Source organism: Pseudorasbora parva, chromosome 10 (assembly GCF_024679245.1).
Source record: "Pseudorasbora parva isolate DD20220531a chromosome 10, ASM2467924v1, whole genome shotgun sequence".
Classification (NCBI taxonomy): Eukaryota; Metazoa; Chordata; class Actinopteri; order Cypriniformes; family Gobionidae; genus Pseudorasbora; species Pseudorasbora parva.
The window spans coordinates 18,069,132-18,091,538 of NC_090181.1; the positions used below are offsets into that span (position 1 = coordinate 18,069,132).

General features: G+C 36.5%; 1 protein-coding gene across 1 annotated transcript in view; it reads right to left on the bottom strand.

Annotated features, from left to right (window-relative positions):
- Positions 1 to 245: 245 nt before the first annotated feature.
- The window catches only part of LOC137090835 (doublecortin domain-containing protein 2C), a 48,431-nt gene continuing 26,269 nt past the window's right edge, over positions 246 to 22,407 (bottom strand). The window contains exons 8-12 of the mRNA XM_067454783.1: positions 17,263 to 17,363; positions 17,029 to 17,172; positions 16,791 to 16,892; positions 10,722 to 10,791; positions 246 to 1,751 (exon numbers count right to left, since the gene is read on the bottom strand). Coding sequence (XP_067310884.1) covers positions 1,621 to 1,751; positions 10,722 to 10,791; positions 16,791 to 16,892; positions 17,029 to 17,172; positions 17,263 to 17,363 — 548 coding nt within the window. The 3' untranslated portion in view covers positions 246 to 1,620. The remainder of the gene's footprint in view (positions 1,752 to 10,721; positions 10,792 to 16,790; positions 16,893 to 17,028; positions 17,173 to 17,262; positions 17,364 to 22,407) is intronic.

Consider the following 22,407-nt stretch of genomic DNA (forward strand, 5'->3'; position numbering starts at 1 on the left):
GTGTGATACAAAGTCACAGTTCTGACTTTATTTTATTCAATAGCGGAAACAAGCTTCTATAGTTACTTGCCATTTCTATGTTGTTATTTTTGAAATTTGCTAGAAATTTCTGACTGAAAATTAGATAAATACTACATATTTATATTTTAGGCTATTGATAATGCATTGCAAATAAAGATGGTTTGTCATCAGATGATAATACACCTCTTCATAATATAGCAGGTGGCCATGTATTGTAAAGCTGTGACTAAAATACCTCTTTGATTTACACTTATTCCATTACTAGCCCGTCTTTGAAGTGACCCGAGAGCACTTGCTAACACCTCATTACGCAGACAGAAATTACACTCTATAGCTGTTGAGGACTTTGATGTTTCCAGACACCCATGAACCTGGGAGCAAAACATTGTACTCTCTTACATCAGATACAGTGTTCGTCCCTTGGGGCAGTACATTCATTCAATGTGATGGGAACAGATAAAAGACAATGTCCTTCCCCTTGTCAAGATTGAGGTTGAGACATTGGATAATGTTGCAGTGTGACTGAGACTATGATTTTACAGACCAAAACATACCCTGAGCAGATTTACATATGCATGAAAAAAATACATAGAGCAATTATTGACATCGCTGCTGTCTGATTTATTATTGCGATTCGGTTAAATCTGACAGATCTCAGAAACAGGGCAGTATGCATGGCAGGAAAAAGATGGCCTTCATAAAACATTACATTACTGCAATGAAATAGCATTAATCTTTCATAACATGGGTAATCATTATATGCTAAACAGATTTCAATCTGGCAGGGCATTCAGAAGAAGGGGAGGACTTTGGCATGTAGTGACATCCGTATAAACCTGTACTAAATGCTCAGAAGGTGAAGCAGGTTCTTTTTTCGACGTTAAATATGCCGACATAACAATAACTCGGCCATTCATGGATTGATTCCCTGAAATATGTCAACAACCTAGCTTTGTATAGTCCTTTCAAAACATTTCTGTGTGTATGAGCAAACTGATCAGCCAAATTATTTTGTTATGAAGTTATGAAGAATGACACAATAATTCAAACCAATTACGGGATTAGATGAATATCAGAATATCAATTATGATAGTGACATCCTACTTTATCTCAGTAATAAATTAAAGGGATTCAAAGGTCATTCTATTAAGTCGGAAAATTCAAGGAACAACATTTCTGTCTGAAAATGTGGTCCTAACCCTATCCCTACCCCTACCCAAAAGTTATCCCGAAAACCAGAGGGGAATGATAGATGAATAACACCTATGTAGAAAAACAAAATCCTGGTTGTAAAGTCTAAACGTGTCACAAACTTTGAATCCAATTGGTTGATTTGAATGTTGTTCCAGGATCAGCAAAGATATTGATTCAGGAACATGTTGAAAATCTCGTTCACCCATTACTCAAAGCTTTGAATATTCAAAACGAACTCTCCTAGGAAAACTATTGAAAGTAGTCCTGAGGTTTACGCTCCGACCCATGTTTTTGTTCAGGATTCACCCTCTGACATTAAGCACGAGAAGCAGCGTGGCCATCCATGCAGCTAAGCAGTAAAGCTCAAACGCAAATGGCACAGCACTCTGCTCCAGTGCTGCCTCATCAGTTCTGACACCCTGCTGGAGTGGTAATCTGTGAGCCATATGCATAGCAAAGCATCATGGCCATCTGCCCTGGGAACACACACATCCATCTTCCTGCATGAGGGATGCAGGTTTGAATACATGTAGATCCTGTGCATGGGAGGGTGAGAAAGACAAAACAGAAAAGTGAGTGAGAATTAAAGGTGTAGATCAGTCCAGTGCCATTATTTAGTCACTCTCTCAGTCCAAACCTGTATGAGTCTTCTGTGTAACACAACATCAGACATTCTGAAGAATGTATGCAGGTCTTTACCATTTACATCAAGAGTTCAAAATTACACACAACCACCAATAAAAGCAGTCTCTTCTGAATGTGTATGCAGGCTTTGTAAGATTTAACCAATCATTAAGTCTAATTTTGTGAGATCAGATCACTCAGCCCAAAATAATGACTTGTTTACTGATCCAGTGAAGGTTAATTTAGTGGCTCGAGTAATATATATTGATATAAGCACCAGTTATACTAGTGTCTTGAGGAAAAAAACAGCTTTTCTCAAGTTTTGTAAGTTTAGACAAAAATGAGGGTGAATAAATGATTTCAATGTAAGTGTTTTTATGACTAGTATTTATTTAATGAGGACAACGTGAGTTAGAATCCATCTCACAACATTCCCATTCCCCCCATTATCCCGTAATTTCTCAATCCCATCATTACATTAAAAATTAAGAGCCCTATTGCCAGCTTTGACTCCTCTCACCATATCAGACCCGATGGTATCAGGATACTTTTATAATTGAAGTAACATTATTATTGATTTGCCCCACAACAATTTCACAGCTCATCTGTATCATTACGCTGTGATGATAATAAAAGATGTTAGATTAGCTTACTCCTCATTTAAAAAACAACTTGTTTAACACAAAATACTTCTCTCATTTGTTTTGTTTTTTTTATTTTGCATGCACCACAAGAGAGATATTCGGAAGTAGATTCAGCTTCAGAATTCAAAAGTTTGGTCGAATTGTTCTTTTACTTTCTGTATAAAATGATTAACTGAGGTTTAAAATTTCTTCATCGGCATAACTTGTGCAAAGTTGCTGCACATTGGTTGTGATATCGACTCCAAAATTGCGACATATAAATTTTCTTTATCAAACATCATTTACAAAATGATGGACAGCGATTCACATTTCGCTAGTGTGGCTTCTCCCAAGGTTGTTTTTTTTCTTTTTTGTTTCCGTCACAGATGGAGTTGGGTTCCTTGCCACTGTCGCCTTTAGCTTGCTTTGTTGGGGACAATTAATATTCAGCAATATTATTGATTTGACTGTGAGACTATTGGAATGAGAACTGAACTGAGCTGGACGATGGCATCACTGTTTTCTACAGAAGAGAGTTACTGAATGAAACTGAATCAACACTGAACATACCCTAGCTGAACAATGACTATTTTCTTTTAAAGGTGCTGTATGTAAGTTTTTGACTGTACTAAAGCATAAAAATACTATAATATGTTTGCAGATTTTAAGGAAACATGCTAAGTTCATATACTCGTTTCTCTGAAAAACAATGCCACAGCCAGTTATTCTCATTTTAATATGTACGTTCTGTGTTGGAATGTCGGTTGTTTTGGTCTGGCGGTACTGCACGCTGCCAGCTTACCCAATAGTATTTTGACACGACAGGTTGCCAGTTGGCAGAAAACACAACGTATTGCTGCCATGAAAGCCGGCGAACAAACTGGGTCAGAGATTGCAGATTCTACCAGACCTAAAAAGCCTTGGCATCCATCTAAAAATCTCTATGAATGGAAGCACATTAAAAGGCAGATAAATCAACTCATCAACTTGCAGTGTGCAAGTCTCCTCACGTTCCATTGTCAAATGCGCTAATTCCTGTTGCGACTTCTCAAACTGCCAACCTGCGTGAGTGCCAAGTCTGAGGGCTGGGCAAACTATATTTTGAATTTGGACTGCAGTACCCATTTCATAGTTATTAAAATGGGTACTGCAGCTTACATTCTTACATACAGTACCTTTAAGAGTTGCTTTACCGCAGAACTAAACTCTGTTTGCATCATTATTTTCCTTGTTATCCTTTTAAAGTGGTTTTGAAAACATCTGTATAAAGTGCTATGTAAATAAATGTAACCCTGGTTACATAAAGGTGACTTGACTATTCATGTTTATATAATATAAATAAATTTAATGGGTGTTAACTGGTTCCATACCTAATATTTACATGTATACTTGAGAATGATGCAGTAAACCTTACCAGACCAAGCTAAGAATGATATCACCACAGGCCAATCCATTCTCTTTATTTTTAGAATATTTCCTCAGAGCATCTAATCACTGCACGAGGCACAGCAACACCAACGTCTCCCTGCCTGGAATCTTATCATACACAAGGGGCTTTTATCCCTTCTTCCAGTCATTAACAAGGAATAAGTGGATGGCAGTCTGGAAAAAAACAAAAAACAAACCCATCCTAGTGGTTCTGCATGATGTCAGTGATAAAAGGGGTTTCAGGGAGACCTGTACATTTCCAACAGTTTCACCGTATTTCAACAGATTCATGGTATTTCAATCAAGAAAGTACTTTTTTTAACCAAAGGAACAGGGTGCTCTCAGTTCAGCTGTGATCAATTTGAGGACTTACATAACTCTAAAATGTCTGCATATAGTTTCAAAGACTCTGCTCAAGGTAACCGAACATAAACTGAGGTTTGATACTTTTGGTTAGGCCTTTAATTAACTGAAAATGAAGCTGTAAAGTAGGTTTAAGATGACAGCTACACAATGCTCTGAGACAGGTTGCCTGAACTCCTGCTAATAAGTTGTGAATATATCCCAAAGGTGTGCGGTATGATCCTGTATCATCTGACAATCATCATAAAACTTTTAGGCAAACTTATGACATGATGATTCCTTTTTGAAATGAACTAAGTTAGAACATTAATTACATAATTAATTGACAAATTAGTTATACAATATATTTGACAGTAAATACAATAAAAACTAACTGTACAATATAAAAACTGTAATATTGTAAAACATAACAATTTTAAATTTTATATATACTGTATATGTGTGTGTGTGTGTGTGTGTGTGTGTGTGTGTGTGTGTGTGTGTGTGTGTGTGTGTGTGTGTGTGTGTGTGTGTGTGTGTGTGTGTGTGTGTGTGTGTGTGTTATATTTTTAAATATAATTTATTCCTGTGATGGTAAAGCTGAATTTTCAGCATCGATATTTCAGGCTTTAGTGTCACATGATCCTTCAGAAATCATTCAAATATGATGTTTTGGTGCTCAAGAAACATTATTACTATTATTATTATTATTATTATTATTATTATTATTATTATTATTATTATCAATGTTGAAAACAGTTAAAGGTGCACTCTGCAACTTTCCGTCCACTGGAAGGCGCCTATTTTAAACAAAGGCGTAGTTTGATGACGCCAAGTGTGAGCGCAGTATCTTGGGACATGTGGTCTTTACCTCACAGCTGGTGGAAAACGAGCAGAAATCATGTTGATGGATGTGATTTCTTAACGTTACTGTAGTGTAAAGCAGAGCAGGGCTGAATGTTGTGTAGCTGAGCATGGCCGCTGGAGCGATTGTTGTACAAACACACGGCTCGCGAGTACCGGGACTTTTATTATGATGGGACGGGACACAGTCGCCGGGCGTGCGCACTTCCGCTTTTTCCTTCATCTGAAATTTAAAGATGTCTGTTGATTTTCTTGTGTTGTGGCTTGATTTTGTTGTGTTGTGGTTTTTCTGTTGTGTTGTGGCTTGATTTTGTTGTGTTGTGGTTTTTCTGTTGTGTTGTGACTTGATTTTGTTGTGTTGTGGCTTGATTTTTTAGTGTTGTGAACTTATGTTTACTTTTTAAAATTTGTTGTGTTGTGCACTACTGGGTCACCATAAGTTCCCGCATGTGCACCGCAATAAATTAGAAATATACATAGGTTTGTTGATGGACATACTCTTGTTAATGCTGATGGTGAGGAATTATATTTGCAACATCTCATAATGTACCTCAAACTGAGTAACATTACTGAGAAACGTCCTGATCAAGTTGTCCTTTGCGTTGGAAGTTTGGGTTTAATAATTAATTCTGCCAATCAATCGGATTGATATGGTAAAATCAACGTCATTGTTACTGTCTTTGCAATGTGTACATCACTAAGCTTTAGGAAGCCTCTGGGCAGAGCTGAAGTTCAGTTATGGTAATGGGCATTTGGATTACGAAACATGCACTGTACGCAGTAGACCAATCACAACAGACTGGGCCATCTGGCCAATCAGAGCAGAGTAGGCTCATTTAGCTCCTCCAAAACAAGATTAGGAGCCTTTAAAAAAGTATAATGAGAGCACTCTAAAGGAATTTGAATCAATTTAGTTGGCAATAAAATTGTTCTTTTTTAAATAAAAAAATGTAACTTAAAAATAGTCATTAATCGAACCGTTAAAAGAGAAATCTGAATTTGAACTCAATTATTAAAATTAAATTTGAAAAATACATGATCTAATTCACAAACTTTTTAACTTGTAATGGTAATATTAAAAGCTGAACTGAAATGTACAAAAAGCAATAACATGAAGCAAAAGCAATTTTTTTATGTCTAAAAAACCAACCATTTTTTGTTGCATTAAATCTGTCTGTGTGCATCATGCTATCATACTTAATATTCATTGATCTTAAAACAGATGGCATGTGACATGCCAGACTATGTGACATAAAAATAAGGTATGTCTTTGCAATGCCAGTGCAGAGCTAGTATGATGTCACAGGCCACTCTGACAATGATGTGTCAGGACGTTTTATCAATCAAAGTATAAGTTATCCATACACCCATTCCACAAATGAACAAAGCAAATTAAACCTCAGCTTCTGGCCCATTAACACAGGGGTGAACCCAAGGATTAAGGAAGGATGTGTGTCCCTGCACTTCATCAAAGTGCTTTTAATAAGAGCATTCCGTTGAAGGCCAAGCCTTGTCCTTCTAAAAGTGCCACATTTACATACTGCACAATTATGAAGCCGAGAACCGAGGCAGCCTGAGAAATTATTTTGCATTGCCCATTTTTGCGATGACGTTAAACAATGATATAAACCATGACCTGCAGATTAATCGTTAGTCCCTGTCCTATACTTGCCTGATGCTTTGCAAGCCGCATGTTTAATTTGTTGATTCATGGCATTGTGGTCCTTTCAAGGGATTAAAAACTCAAGCAAGAACCCTCATATCAAAATACTGGTTTCATAGACTATAACCTCTCAACCTTCAACAAAAAGTTAATGCTATTAAAAACTAATTGCGTAAAATAATTTATCAAAAGTATTAAAATGGTTCCCACTCAAGACCTTTCTTCTTAACTATTAATTCTTGTAATTAGGCAACTTACTATGAGTGAGGGCCCATTCAATATTCATAGCGATGCATAATTATGCATTACATTCCAGACATAAGAAGTTATATATTCACAGTGGGCTTGTCAAGATAAATATATTTTTATTTCTTTAGGGTATTGATGGATTAAAGAGTCTTTTTTTGCCACAACTGCAGGGGATCTTGGTGAACCTCCCATCTTAATTCTTTCAAGTACAAGGCATATGAACATTGGTAAAGTATTCAACACAACAGGCAGTCCCACTATCAAAGTGAAGAGAATGCATCAAAGGCTTACCTTAAAAAAATACATAGATGAACCACTGAGCCTGTCAACAAACAGGCCTTAGAATGAGGCCCCTAGAACGCAATGCATTGTGCAATAAATTATATATTATGTTCATGCCAGTATTGGAAGATTACTGAAGGTCTCGATTGTGCCAGAAGCAACTATGGAACCCCAGCTACAATGGACTCGCACTTGCAGAAGAAGTTTGGCTTTCATCTCGAGATATGCTTCAAAGCTTGCTTCGCACAGAGCAAACTGGCAATCAAACTAATGTGTAACCAGGCTGTTGTGCACTTCACAAAGACCATCATCAGAACAGCAGCTGGGATCACACAGAGACAGCGCCGTCTCCTCATATCAAGCATACAAGGTCTTCGGAACATGTTATTTTTTCCATGTTGAAAGCTATGGAGAGATGCTTTGAGAATATTTAATGTCTTGCATGTGGCATGTGAAAGAACATCCTCTTACATAGATCCATCTTTCAGAAGTCTTCATAAATGTATAGAAATAAAACTCAAAGCTTCAGTATTATTCATGCTTCTTGTTCAGCTATTTCGTCTTGGATTTCTAATTTGTAAGGACCAAGTTGCAACCTCCTCCAGTTTCTCTTGAAGCCAATACGGAAGTGACTTAAACTGCAATTCATCGACTGGCCGCTAGTCTCCAAAATGAAGCAAAGTCTCATTGAGACGTTTGTCCGCTGTCTGTTAGTTATCACGTCACCTCAGCTCCAGCCATGTCCTGTCTCTTTGCCCATTTTCTGTTATCAGGCAGAGACGTGCGATGACGTGCTGCCAAGATGGCAACGGCCGACTTTAAGGCTTCAAAAACTCTCTTCAACCTATGGGTGACGTCCCAGACACAACGTCCATTTTTTCACAGTCTATGGTAAGGAGCAGTGTGGGGGAACGTAGATATTTTGTAATATGTTACAAAATTGTTACTCCCTTAAAAAGTAACTGTGTAATTTTTATAGAAAGTAACATGTGACAATACTATGCAATCTTTTCTTTTTTTCACCTGGACTGGACACCAAAAATGTCCATAAATAAATAAATAAATTCGCCAAATGTAAAGGACCTTTCACACCAAAAGTGAAATGAATAGGCCCCAGGCTGAAGGAAATGCACATTTACACCTGTAGAGGGCACATCTCAACTAAACCTTTCAGCTGTGCTGCTTTTTCTGGATTGCTGAAGAATAGGACACAGGTTTACTGATGAAACACAAATGTGATGCTTATCTAAAGTAGTTTTGCTTATTCATGTGGTTCAACTGGATCATTAAAGGTCAGCATTAAAGATATTGGTTAATAAAGTGAGATTAAATACATAAAGTATATTTGTTATTAAACATTTAATTATTGACAGTTTGCATAATATACTGATTTTGCACTTAACTGTTTAAAAGTTTTGAGGGATACTGAATCTGTTTATTTTCATAGTGCACACCTACCACATTACTTCTGATTTCTCTCCACATGGGGACGAGAGCTGTCAGTCAATAAATGGAAAAACAAGTAACATATTTTTTTGTAAATTTAAAAGTAGTGTGTTCATTTATTAGTTACTTTAAAAATACTTTAGTTAGTAACTTTTAGTTTTAGTTACTATTAGTTACTTTAAAAAATTAATTTCTAATGCATTTACCCCCAACACTGGTAGAAACAGCACTTAACTGTTTATCAAAATAAGTCATAAATACAATAAACTTCTAAATGATCAACGACTTTTGATTCAGCACGTACCTTTTATTTAAAGTCCATTAGGTCCACAGTTCAAGGTCACTTTTTTCTTCTCTACACAAATACAAAAATGTGAAATAAAAGTTCAAATGTTTTAATTCTCAGGAGTGATAGATGAGTGATATATCTATAAGAACCTGTCACCGTGTGTATAAAATATATTCAGCTGATCATATGAGCTCGAAATAGCGAACTGCTCCATAGACTGATATGAAAATGATATGGGTGATCTTTTTATTTTATTTTATTAAAAACTTAATTGGTTAAATCGTTCACAATCATTTGGGTTTTTAATAGTTTGATACGACATGGAAAGTGACACCATAACATAAGATACACCTTCACATTACATGACTGCCCACATATTACATGATTGGTGTTCATTATTCCTGTTACATGAAATAAGATACAAAATAGTGTGGTACACATTGCAGATCATGTAATACTACACTAAATGAGCACTAGGCCCCAGCCCCAACCAAAATCCAAACAAAACATGGTTGTACTTTTACATCTGTGAAGAGTTTCCTGTTTCCAATGGTCACTGGAGGGCTGCCATCCATTTTGAGGTCTGGTATAGATTAGATATTTTGATATTAAACAGCCAGGTTTCAGAAGTCTTCCCCTTGACTAGAATAGTAGATTTTATTTTAGGTTAGGGGGGAACATATTCTAAAAGCTTCTTAAGTCTTTGTAAACAAAATTCTAAAAACAGTATGTATTTGTTAATTAGAAAAGATTTTACATTAAAAAAGATGTTGTTTTAGCCCCATACCTCATTCAAAATCATTATATGGGAAAACAATAACTGGCCTGAATATTCACATAAAACAACATGAGAATGGGTACATTTTTTCTGTTTGGGTAACTGGTCCTATAAAAAAGACTACACTACAGAGATACTAGAAATCACAGCTGTGAAATGTCAGGCGGGCACAAACAAAATATCTCGGCTCTATAGTGTCATTCAGATGTTTATGCTACCCTAGCTTGTGCAGAACTTGCCATGAAAACATCTAAATGACTTTATATCTCCAAGTTATTGCTTGAGTGATAAAGCTATTAAGAGAATGGAGAACAAATGGCAGTTAAAGGCTAAATTTACATAGAGCAAAGGATGCATGCTGAGATGGTGTTTGGTGTCCATCAACTGCTGGATAATAGTGTTGTTATATCCACCCAGGAGGCCATGCTCGCATTTGTTAAGCTTATGGCTTCAGCCTATAGATTTCTTTCATGGACAAGGAACTGGCCAAGTATGATGGCTCCTCAGCTCCTGTGGCCTTATGGGATTGTAAGCGTCTACAACTTGGATCCCAGTGTATGCAGTATGTCATCTTAGTATCGTTGAAAACAGCTACTTACTGCATTTGAGATACGGCTTGTCATATTCACAGGTGTTACTGTACAGTGTAAAGGCAGCTATAGATTATTAAATATATTAAAGTTAAAAAAAAGATCAATCAAAATTCAGCATACAAATAGTTCCAAACATGAAAAATGTATATCCTCTGGTATCAGTAGATGGTTGGTGCCTAAAATATTATTTAGTGATCAAGACCGTGGTGATGTATGAGTAATGTTAGTACTGTGCAGTTTATTAGTGGTCTCTTTATAAGTGTATCATGTACACTTGCATCCAAGGAATTTTGACTGTGGTTTTAACAGGAATTTCGGAACTTACCCTTTAAAAACTTAGACATGTGAGATCGTATTCCACACTTCTTTGAGGACATCTCCTCCCCCTTGGTATCCTGAAAACATAAATCAGAATCTCATCCTTTGATCTAATTACATTTCAATGCAGACCGATCCTCATTTAGTGAAGCTGTCAAGTAACGCCTTAAAATGATATATTAAAGTCAAGCTAATGCGGCTTTTGAAGTGAAAGGAAAGAAATATGTGGTAGTGCATGAGTAAAACCCATGTGTACTGATGTGTACCGAGCTCATTTAGGATGTTTAACTAAGTTTTTGTGTGTTTCTATTTGGTTTGCATTTTATGAACGCATTAAATGAGGATGTTAAATGCTTGTAACTAAAATTAAATGAGTTTAGATAATTTTCACAACTACCGAAAGTCAGAGATAGTTCACCCGTAAATGTAAACTCTGATATTATTTATTCAATCTCATCTTGTCCCAACCCCATATGACCTTCTTTATTCTGTTAAACACAAAAGGTAAAGTTTTGATTAATGTTCCGCTGATAAAAAAAAAAAAAAAAAATGAAACAACAAAGTACAAGTAAAAAGTAACCTATAGCTTATGTAAGAGAAAAATGAAATTGAGGTCACTATCCACAAAAGATTTAGGTTGAAGGCCCCAATACTTAAAGTTCACCCAAAAATGAAAAAAAATTCAATACTTACTTACCCTAATGTTGTTCGACATCCGTAAGACGTTCATCTTCGGAACACAGTTTACGATATTTTATATTTAGTCCGAGAGCTTTCCGATTTTTCTCCATTGAATATAAGTACGGTATACTGTCCCTTTCCAGAAAGGTAATAAAAACATCATCAAAGTAGTCCACACGTGACATCAAAAACTACAACTTCATTTAGCATTGTCTTCTCTTCTGTGTTTGTTTTCAATCCGCAAACAAAGATTTGAACGGTTATGAATCAGCTTATTGATTCATGATTCTGATCGCATGTCAAACTGCCAAACTGCTGAAATCATGTGACATTGGCGATCCAAATTCTGAATCGATGTGCTGATTCATAACCGTTTGAATCTTTGTTTGTTTGTCAAACGACATTAGGGTAAGTAATTATTGAAAGTATTTTCATTTTTGGGTGAACTATCCCAACCCTTTAAGCAAAATCAAAGAACGAACTGCTGTGACATCATTTTGAATAAAATCAGTTCAAAACAAAGCTTTTTCGAAACAGCTTGCTAGCTCTGGCTGTTAACCTGATATTAACACCCTTTATTACTATTGGCCCATGGTGAGTATGTAATACATAGGTGTGCACTGAGGTTCCACCTTCTTTCACGTGGAAATCTTTTCCAGTTCATTTATCCTGTTCAGTCTGTCGAGGTCAGATGTCTGCAAGTGAAAATGTGAGCACACTGGAGAACTGCTTTATAGTAAAAAATGTACTTGTACTTCTGATGAAATGAGGCACAGACACTGTTTTTCAAAGCTGCTTTTCAATTACTGCTATATAAATAATTACTACTCAAAACCTGATGTGAGTTTACTAGAATGCCGAATTGTAGCGGTTGTGCAAACATATCATTGCTATGATCAGATAATTTTATATGCTTTATTAAAAAAAAGCTTGCTGTTTTCTCAATTTTGTTGTGTGTTTATTTTGTTATTGAGTGGAAAGTGTGTAGCACATATTTACCTATTCATCTAAACACAGCTCTCAGCAGTTTGGGCGGTGTTGACTCACGTATTTCGAACTTTGTTTTACCCCTAAGCAAAAACGACAAAGAACTGCACACCTTGAGTGTATATGAGTGTTAACAGCTATATGTTCACCATTTACTTTCATTGTGTGAAAAGAGCAGCTTGAACATTGTACATCTCCTTTTGTGTTCTATTCCAGAAAGAAACTAACAGAGGTTTCAAAAGACATGAGAGTACATAAATAGGAAAATAATTATGAGAAACTTGTGCATTAGTGTGGTATTTTTATAACAGGGATTCAAGATAGAGAGGCAGTGTTTTCTTAAAGACCCCCCGTGGTGAGTTTTTAATGTTGTTTGCATGCCTATGTGGTGTTTTAATATGCTTTAAGACTAACCATGTACACATTTATAAATCAACACCATTTTTCTGTTGATATTAAAATTTGGGTACATTCAGCAATATAGCGGGTGAAATATGTATGATGAATTTTATGATTATGATAAACTATATGTCTTTCTCCACTGTTGTTCAAAGCGTTTCTAAGGATGCTGATTTTTAAAAGGCTGCTGTCTGATTCTGAGAGGGCGAACGAGAACATGGTTTGTGTATCATTAGCAACAAATTCTTTGCTGTTTGATAATGCAGCCAAGCAAAAGGCTAATCACATTAATAACCATTATGTATCTGACGTTGAAGAGAGCTATACATAAAAGGCATTACAATTCTGATACATGAACTTGTATATGAGCTTGTATAATTTTCCTCCACTTCTTCTGACACTTTCTGGTTCAAACATCGGCTGAATTAAACCAGTGTTTCCACTTGCCATTGTGCAAGTTGACCGAGTGGATCTCTTGCTGGTGTGAGTGAGTGGAGGCGGGGATCAGTTGCATATTCACGGATCCACATCTACAAAAGGGTGTAAAGTTACATTGAAGCTATTTTAAGGCATGAATACTTTTTTCCTGTGTAAATATGGGATTTTGGTGATCAAAGGTTAGTTTTAAGGGTCAAAATGATTGACTACAGGGGGACTTTACATGGTCCAACGGCCCATTGGACAAAACCTGTGCATCTTCATTTGATTAATGACTATCCTTTGTTTAATAAACAGTAATTGAATGGTCTACTGCAGAGGCCCTGGAAGCCTGGGAGAGCTGCTCGCAGCCCATTCTATCATCTGGGGGTTGATTATGGTTGACCTTGTGTGAAGCGCACTTTGAAACAGTGAGTCTAGGCTGGGAAACTGTAGCCAGAGAGCAAAGCAGAAGATAAATGAACAGATATTGTATTGACATGGCAAAAGGAGATCAATAACGTGATCAATATCTATTTGATTTTTATCACAAAACTCTGTGGAGGAGGAAGACGATTGATCAAACGTGCCAGGACACATCGGCATATCTAACAATATTAATTAAGAAAAACTGCTTAGGAGACTGATTGCTAAATCAGTCAATATTGTTAAAATCAAAACAAACGATTGCTGCATTCAGATGTGGAGCCTGATTCTTTCTCAGGATGGATTTACTGTACGCTTTGTACTACAGTACACAGTGTAAGCACAAATATACAGTGAAATTACTAAAATGATAATAAAAATGAAGCTATATATATATATATATATATATATATATATATATATATATATATATATATATATATATATATATATAAATAATGAAAATTGACAATAAAATCTCATTCAAAATATTAATACTATAATATATAAATAATAATACAATAATAGCACTGTTCACATCCACCTTATGTTAATTAATTATTAAGTATATAATTAATAATATAAAAATAATATAATTAGTCTTTTAATAACAGGGACTAAGATTTAATGTTTTTAATGTGTAAAATTAAATGGGACAGATTAAACATACTTCAGAAGATTTATTTGTAATAGTGAACTATAGTGAATTGTAAATAAATACTGAACACATTGCATTTGCTCAGATTTACTGTAAACAATCTTGATAATTGAACTTATTGTTGAACTTGATTGTTGACTGACAATAGAGTCTTCATGACAGCTTAGCTTTTCTTTTATCTATGGGCTGGGGTTCAGCAAGTGTTAATGCAAATCAAAAATGGCATCATTTCTTTTAAGAAGACTGTTCTGACTAAAACACTATCATTTAATTGAATCTGTTCATCAATAAAAAAAGCACAACTCCAACAGTAGGAGGGTGAGGAGATATAATTCAAAGGCGCGTCAATGATGAGGTAATATTTATTTTGATGCATGACTCATACAGTGAATGAAATGCTTTAAGAAGCTTTCAAATGTCATGCTTTTAAGAACTCTTCTTATTTTTCATGCTTTTAAACATCAGAGGGATATGAGCACTTCCTCACCAAAGCAGCCCTTTTACATTATGATTGCTTACTGTACTTAGCTCAGGTTCCAGCAAAACAAGATACTTGTTATGCTTTGTTCTCATGTGAACGCAATGCAGCTGCCATTATAAAATATATCAACTCAGTGACAGCGGATTAAAACCGTCAACTCGATATATGAAATGCACAGCAGCCTCATAATAACTCATTATCACAAAATATCTACGGCATAATATACACGTTACTGTCAGATTTTTATGAAATAGATCTCTTCCAGGGTCATAATCAAGCATTATGATGTGGATAATAAACACGGGTGGACAGGAAAAGAAGAGCGTGTCGCAGCAATGTGTGCAATGGGAATACAAGCCTTCAGCGTGAGAATATTTATTGGACATTGTTGAGTGCTGGGGAACATGGTTAATGGTTAACATTACGCAGTCCTTCTGAGCAAGAGCAAGATTAGCACTTACATGTCTTTAATGCCGACCCTGCGAACAGTCATAAAAAGGACCCCTCGTCTGCTCCTGTAAATCAAATCATGTTTTGAGCGGTGATGATGGTTCTGCCAATTAGTTGAGGGCCAGACTAGTGAGAATTACTACTCACTAATACACATGGTCCATTCCTGAGATCTATAGCCTTCCTCAATTCGGCAATCTCCATACAGGACTAAATGTGATAAGAAATGAATTATACTATTGATGAGGTCCTTAACAAGGTAATAACCATGCTCCCCAGTCAATAATTATTTCGATAAGAATATCTTTATTATGAAAATGCAGACTACAGCAGAAAGTCACAGCACCAAAACAATACCCAGTGGTGTAATTGCCTTTGTCTGAAATTATAGTTTTCATTAAATGGAATGCTGCATGTTATTGATTGTTTAAATAAGACTGGATATCTTCCTGTTTCAAAGCACTGTGAAATTGCATGGCATTGTAATATTCCAAAGCATTGTTGTGTCTGTTTATCAATGTTATGAGATTTGCACTATAACGAGTCAAGGACTATTGGCCGCAATAACTGCTGTATCTAAATGGACTAATTTTATGGGGTTAGATCACAGACAAAAAAAAAAAAGAAAAAAGCAAATCGCTGCCTCTCTCCTCATGACCACATCTACTGTGTGAACAAAACGGAGTGTGGGATATGACAGACTTATGCTGTGTTCCATTCAGTCGATGTAGGATATTCCTACCAATTCTTCCAGTCATGTTAACTGAACATTTATTTCAACTAGCTAGTCATTAATAATGTTCTCAAAATGTCAGCACAAAAAAAGAAAATGTGATTGATACATCATCCTTTTTTTTCAGAAATTTTTTAGTTAGATGTTCGTCTAACGTTTTTAAAATATCCCTGTTCAGAGAATGTTCACAGAACGTGCTAGTGCATTTTGGTGGTTTTTCTTCACATAGCAGAAAAATCGACTTAAAATGCTTTCCTTTTTACATCATTTGAAACTGTAAAGGGTCTTTTATTTGTGTACTCCCAATAACAACAAAACGTTGTGCACGTCATTCCACTCATGTCCGATGTAGATACAGCATTTGGACATACTTTTGTTATGAAGCTGGGCTGGGAAAGGCCTTGTATGGCAGAATTGAATAATAATAATAATTATGTGTTACATGTATATAGCATTTTTCTCTGCACTCAAAGCACTTTACATATGGGAGGGGGGAAATCTCCTCAACGACCACCTATGTGCAGCATCCACCTGCTTAGCCATACTGCATCAGAACACCCACCACACACACAAGCTTAGTGGTGAGGAGACATTTCTGTTAGCTTTGAAGGTTTTTGACAGTCAACAAAGAAGTCTCAAAACATGAAATAAATAAAACCGTTATTTTTAGACTTGTCCTAAATAAAACAGAACAGTTTTAGCATCTTGAAATCTAGGAACTTCCACTCATTGATGCCTTTTTTTTACTTAAGTGATTGTTTGACCTAATCTCAAAGGACATATTAGAGAAATGTTATGTTTTGGATCTTCAGCTACATGTTTCCATGAGTCATGAGCTCCATACCTTTGGTTCTGGTTGATCTAATGACTCGTCCCAGCACTCTCTGTGGCTGTTGATTTGGAGGTCTCCTTCTGACTCCTTCGTACTTGAGGTATGTTCTGAGATCTGTTGATGGGCATTGTGTTTAGATTTACTAAAGAGAATGGTCAAAGCACTGTAAAGAAGACTGAATGGGCTGATCTGACATTCAGATCCTATGCTGAGAAGGCATTACTAAGGTGCAAACTAAATTCTCCTTGACCTTATTTGTTCTGGAGTGGTATGACCTTGGTGTAGCCGTTGAATTTGGATGGGATAGAAATTTTTTGGCAGGGCTGTCACTACCACTTTCTGGCCGGGGGTCTTCGTAGAGGTTTTGTTCCTCCTCGACTTCTTTTACTTCCATCTGTGGAAGAAGAAAGTATTCAGCTTTACTATTGCTGACTCCTGGTTTTGATATTCAATAAGTATATTGTATATTAGTTGTCATCATCACCTGTTCTACGGGAACATCCACCTTCATATTTTCATCTTCCAGGACTTCAGATGCTACTACTGCCTCCTTTCTTTTGTTGGTCGCTCTGAAGACACTTTTTTCTGGAGAGGGCGATAAATCCCAATTACACGCTGATCATATGCTGGATGCATCCATCAGTATAAACTACTCTCTTTATTTTTAAATGAATGCAAATATATTATTTGAAGAAGTTGATGGCTGAGTCAACTGAAACCTTTTCATCAAAGGCAACCATTCAGGTTTTTACTGTAACGTATAAGATAAAAGTTTAAGGTCATTTGACCGGACCATATACACTGTAAAACATATTTTTAGGTTGTAAATATAACAAAGATTATTGGAGTGCATTTTACAAGAATATACTATTTCAGTCTTTCTACTTAATTTCATGTTTAATGCACTGTGTTACTTGCTGTTTCTTCTAATTCTTGTGAAATTTATTAGCAATGTTTGAGTGAAAATGTTTTTCAAAATCCTAGACCATTTTTTTCTTTTCTGTGTGATAGAAAACTTTTATAACTATAAGATTAGACACAGCAGTAGGATCAGGTTGGTCCATTAGAAAGAACCCTGGCACTGTTTACACCTGGTATTAAGATGTGCTTTAGTCCATCAGATCACAAGTGGACAACACTAAACACAGATGTGTGGCGAGGTGGATGAGACATGAGAGGGAGCTAGCGAGTCCGTGGCGTGAGTGCAAATGAGTGTCACCTGCGAGCCACACCGGTCTCAAGTCCTCTCATGAGGGAGCTCGGAGGCATATAAGGACGAGCGACACGAGAGAGGACCAGGCCTGGACTTTATGTTATGGTTTTGTTTATGTTTTATGATGTGTGTGCGGGCAGTCGTCCGTGAGGGGCTGCCTGCATTGCTCTCGTTTTGTTTGATTAAAGTCTTTGTTGAATGTTCGCCAGTTCCCGCCTCCTTCCTTCCCATCTATGAACTTTATTACATTGGTGCCGAAGCCCGGGAGGAAGGAGGGACATGCTGTTGAAGAGCCCTCGCTGCTAAGGTGGATTGCGGTACCGAGGAGTTCCGGCAGCACGGATGAAGAAAGACGAGTGGCTGCCCAAGGCAATGGTGCTGGAGCGTGTGAAGACTGGTGGGACGGTGAGCTCGCTGCCGTGCCCCTGGGTTGAGGTAGGGTGGCGGCCGTCCTGAAGGGAGCGGAGAAGTTGCCAGTGTTCGCTGTGGGCCGGAGCCTGCTGCCGTCCGCCATGATGGGGAGCAGCAGGGGCAAAAACATAAGCTGCTACTCTCTGTACATTCATCCATCATCTCTGGGTATGTTCATATGTAAATTGAACGAGCTTATTTCGTTCATTAGATCGTACATACTTAAATCGGCCGATAGAACCTCCTCTCAAAAAAATCACGGCAAAATGGACAAAAGAGATGGATTAAAATACCAGGTGTAGACAGGTATGTCTCCCCCTTGTCTACTTGTGATCCGATCAAGACACTGTTTCCACAACTGAGTTTCACTGTTCACAGTGCACATAACAAAATGACATTGTAAATGGCCAGGCTCTATTGGGACTAACTACAAATCAATTAATGTTTGTTACAAAACGATCAATATCTTCTCTCAAAAAGCAGAAGATTAACACAGACAAAGAAAAAAAACCTGACTATAGATGGACTGTTTTGTTTCGGCAGACAAGGGTTAAAGTGATAAACACTCTTCAGCATTACCCAAAACACTTTGCATCAAATCAAGTCTGTCCAAGCTCAGCACTTCACAAAGCATTTAATGGGCTTTCTTGATCCTGAGATGCAAACTGAATTGGTTGCTGCCTTTGACATTCAAAGGTAAGACAATCTTGGCTAATGATAGGCTGACAGCAGATGCACTTCTTCTCCAGTAGGTGATGGGTATGGCACTCGTGGTCATGGCATGTTTGATTACCCCTCTGCAGCGATTGATGTAGTTAAAAGGAGGTTTCTTGTTTTATTTTTTTTGTTTCTGCCATTAGGAATGGCATTATGTGGATCTTCGGCCCCATGGGACATGATCAAGTGTCCAGAGTAGGTATGAGCCTTCATCGAGGGGCTTTTATAAGCATGGCTGCAGACATACCGTCCGAGGCTAATGTGAGATCTGCATGAGTGAGGGAAACTCAACTCCATCACAAGGACTGCTGGCTCGGCTCTTATGAGTAAAGTGATGGCAGCTCCGGAGCGCCTGCAATTACTCACTGAATGACCTCATGGCATGTAAAAGACACAATGCACTTGCTTAGTCAAAGTCTTGTTCATTCTACCCCGTTTACAAAAATGTCATGCTCATTCATATGTGCCCCCTAAATAGTTCTCACTTTAGATTAGGTCACAGAAAATGGGAAAATGTCATTAATTAAGTGCTTTAAACCTACCTTTTTTAGACATTAATTGCATTAGCCTTGTGTTTCTTAAAAAAAAGATATAGGCCTATATGTGTGTGTTTAAAGAATAATTTAACCAAAAATGAAAATCAGGGTTGCCAACTCTCACACATTTGGCATGAGACACACTTTCAGCCAAACTGCCAAACCTGCATTTGATATGAAACTAATTCTAAGCTTTTACATTTTTTAAAGTTTTTATATGAAATTTAAACAATAAATACTGTTTAGCCGCTAATGAGGCATAGTTGAAGCCAGAGTCTTTGAAAAATAGAGTTCTGACATGCTTTCATCTCCCGGTGGCGCGCAGTCACATGCCGCTCTCAATAGTTCCACACAAACCAGCGCTGTGTTAATACATTTGAATGGCTTAAGCGGATAGACAACAGCTTCACTGTACATGTATTTGCAGCAATTTTTTGTAAACAGTACAGAGCTTTCTTGTAGCTCTGTACTGTTTTACAAAACAAGCCAAAACAGAGCCTTCCTGTAGCTCAACCAAGAACTGACAATAATGTAAAAATGTTTACCTTGAATGCAATGTAAGTCGCTTTGGATAAAGACGTCTGCCAAATGTAAATGTACAGCATAGTGAGCATTGATTTTAAAGTCAACCATATTTACAGTTTAATTTTATTATGGAGAGTGATTGAGACATTGCTACAATCCAACATTGTTAACAATAATAAAGTTTTTTTCTTGTATTTAGCCCTCAGGTATACCTTACTACGGTAATTGGTCACACTCATGCTCATTGATTTTCAAATGTAACCATACACCTAAATGTTATATATTTTAGTTCAATAATATTTATTGAATATTTTGAGGAGATATTTTAGTACTAAATACTACTTGTGCTATAAATACGGTCCATTAATGACCACTTAAAATATTTTTATAATATTTTTATTTTTATTTCAATTAGTGTAGTAATTCATGTTTAAATTCAAAAAAAGCAAATTAGAGTCATTTTGTGGCTGGAAAATAATAAATTTTCACTTGTAATGCCATTTCCAACTACCTGCCTGTTTGGCTCTTTAATAATTATACATAGTTGCTCAAAAAAGTATTGCAGATCATACTTGCTTACTTATTTTTAGGTTTTGCATTTGAACAAATATTTAGACATTATCAAACACTAGATTTCTTTAAATGTGAAATTTTAAAACGTTAATTTACATCCTAATATATTTAATGATACTTATATAAGCACACACAAGTGAATATCAATGAATGTAAGCAAATATCTTTTAACCCCAAAAAGTTTAAGTGCTAAATAGTTAAAATAGTTTCCTTATGTACAGTAGGCTGAACACATGAATTGCTTCAATGTGAATAAAAGCCTAAATCTGTTCATCTTATAAAGCAATTGTGTGGCTTAGTTAACTTTTTGTGTTTAACTTTTTGAAGCATCAAAGTGGTAGTTATGTAGCTGTCAACTGAGAGTACAGTACTGGCTCAGATTGAATTAAAAATGTCTTGATTTGTGTTCAAATGATAAGCAAAAATCTTATGGGTTGGGAACAACACATGGGTGAGTAAATTTTTGGGCGAACTAACCCTTATGTATTTGTAATTTTAAGGGACACTGAATATGAATGCATTTAATGTCTAAAGGCATCTTTACACAGCAAACGCGGCACAGAAACCGATTCTGACCCGGCATAAAATCCCAAAAATGTGCATTTACACAGACCGTTTAATCCTTATCTGAATCGGCATAAATGCATTTACACAGGAATTAAGATCGCGGGTAACAATGCGTTGAACATTATTTAAAACTACAGTTTTAACAAAGTGTTATAAATTAATTTAAAACAAATAATGAAATGTATAAAAATAGACCTAAATATATTATATATATATATATATATATATATATATATATATATATATATATATATATATATATATATATATATATATATAATATAATTTTTTTTTTTTTTTATAACAAAAAAATAGTTTTTTTCTGCCTTCTATAAAGCGCTTTTGATGTTTGGCATAATTCTGTAGGTCTACACTGTAATTCTGCAATTCTTCTATTGTAGGCGGTATAGTTATTTTATATTTCTTAATAAAATTGTGCCTGATTGACAATGCTATAACGAAAGTATAGCCTACATTATTACGGGTTAGAATACCGCAGGATTAAAAGATCCAAAGTTTTTTTCAAAGAAACAGAAAGTCACTTTAGAGCATTCACATGTAGGCTAGACTAGGCTACAGGGGCGTCGCATCCGTGGGGGATACACCCACTCTTTTCTCGGTGACAGGTTTCAACACCCGCTCTTTTTCTGCAGTTTTTCCGCAGTTTTGCACAAACACCATTGCCTACTGCAGTCGCTCCTCCATTTCTCTGGCCGCTCTGTGTCTGCGCTCGCTGCTGTTTCGGTGCAGGACGGACCTGTCCGCGGTCGTTCTCCGTGGTTCTGACCAAAGAAGAGCGATCTGGAATCTCCATTATAGCACCAGGCTGCATACCCTCTCTCTCTGAGCCCATAGACAGTAAAAGTGGTCAGGGTTGTAATATTTCCCCAAACCGAAGTTTAGTTCTCAGCTCGTATAACATGAACCCGAATATTTGACAATTCTGTCTAATTGTGAAAAGAAAAACGTTACACACGTCAACCCATTACCGACGATTTTTGTTCGCGTCTTTATTAAATAGGCCTATAGCCTACAAACAGTTAGGCTATTTAATTAAAACATTATGTTATAGGCTAATATTTAAACA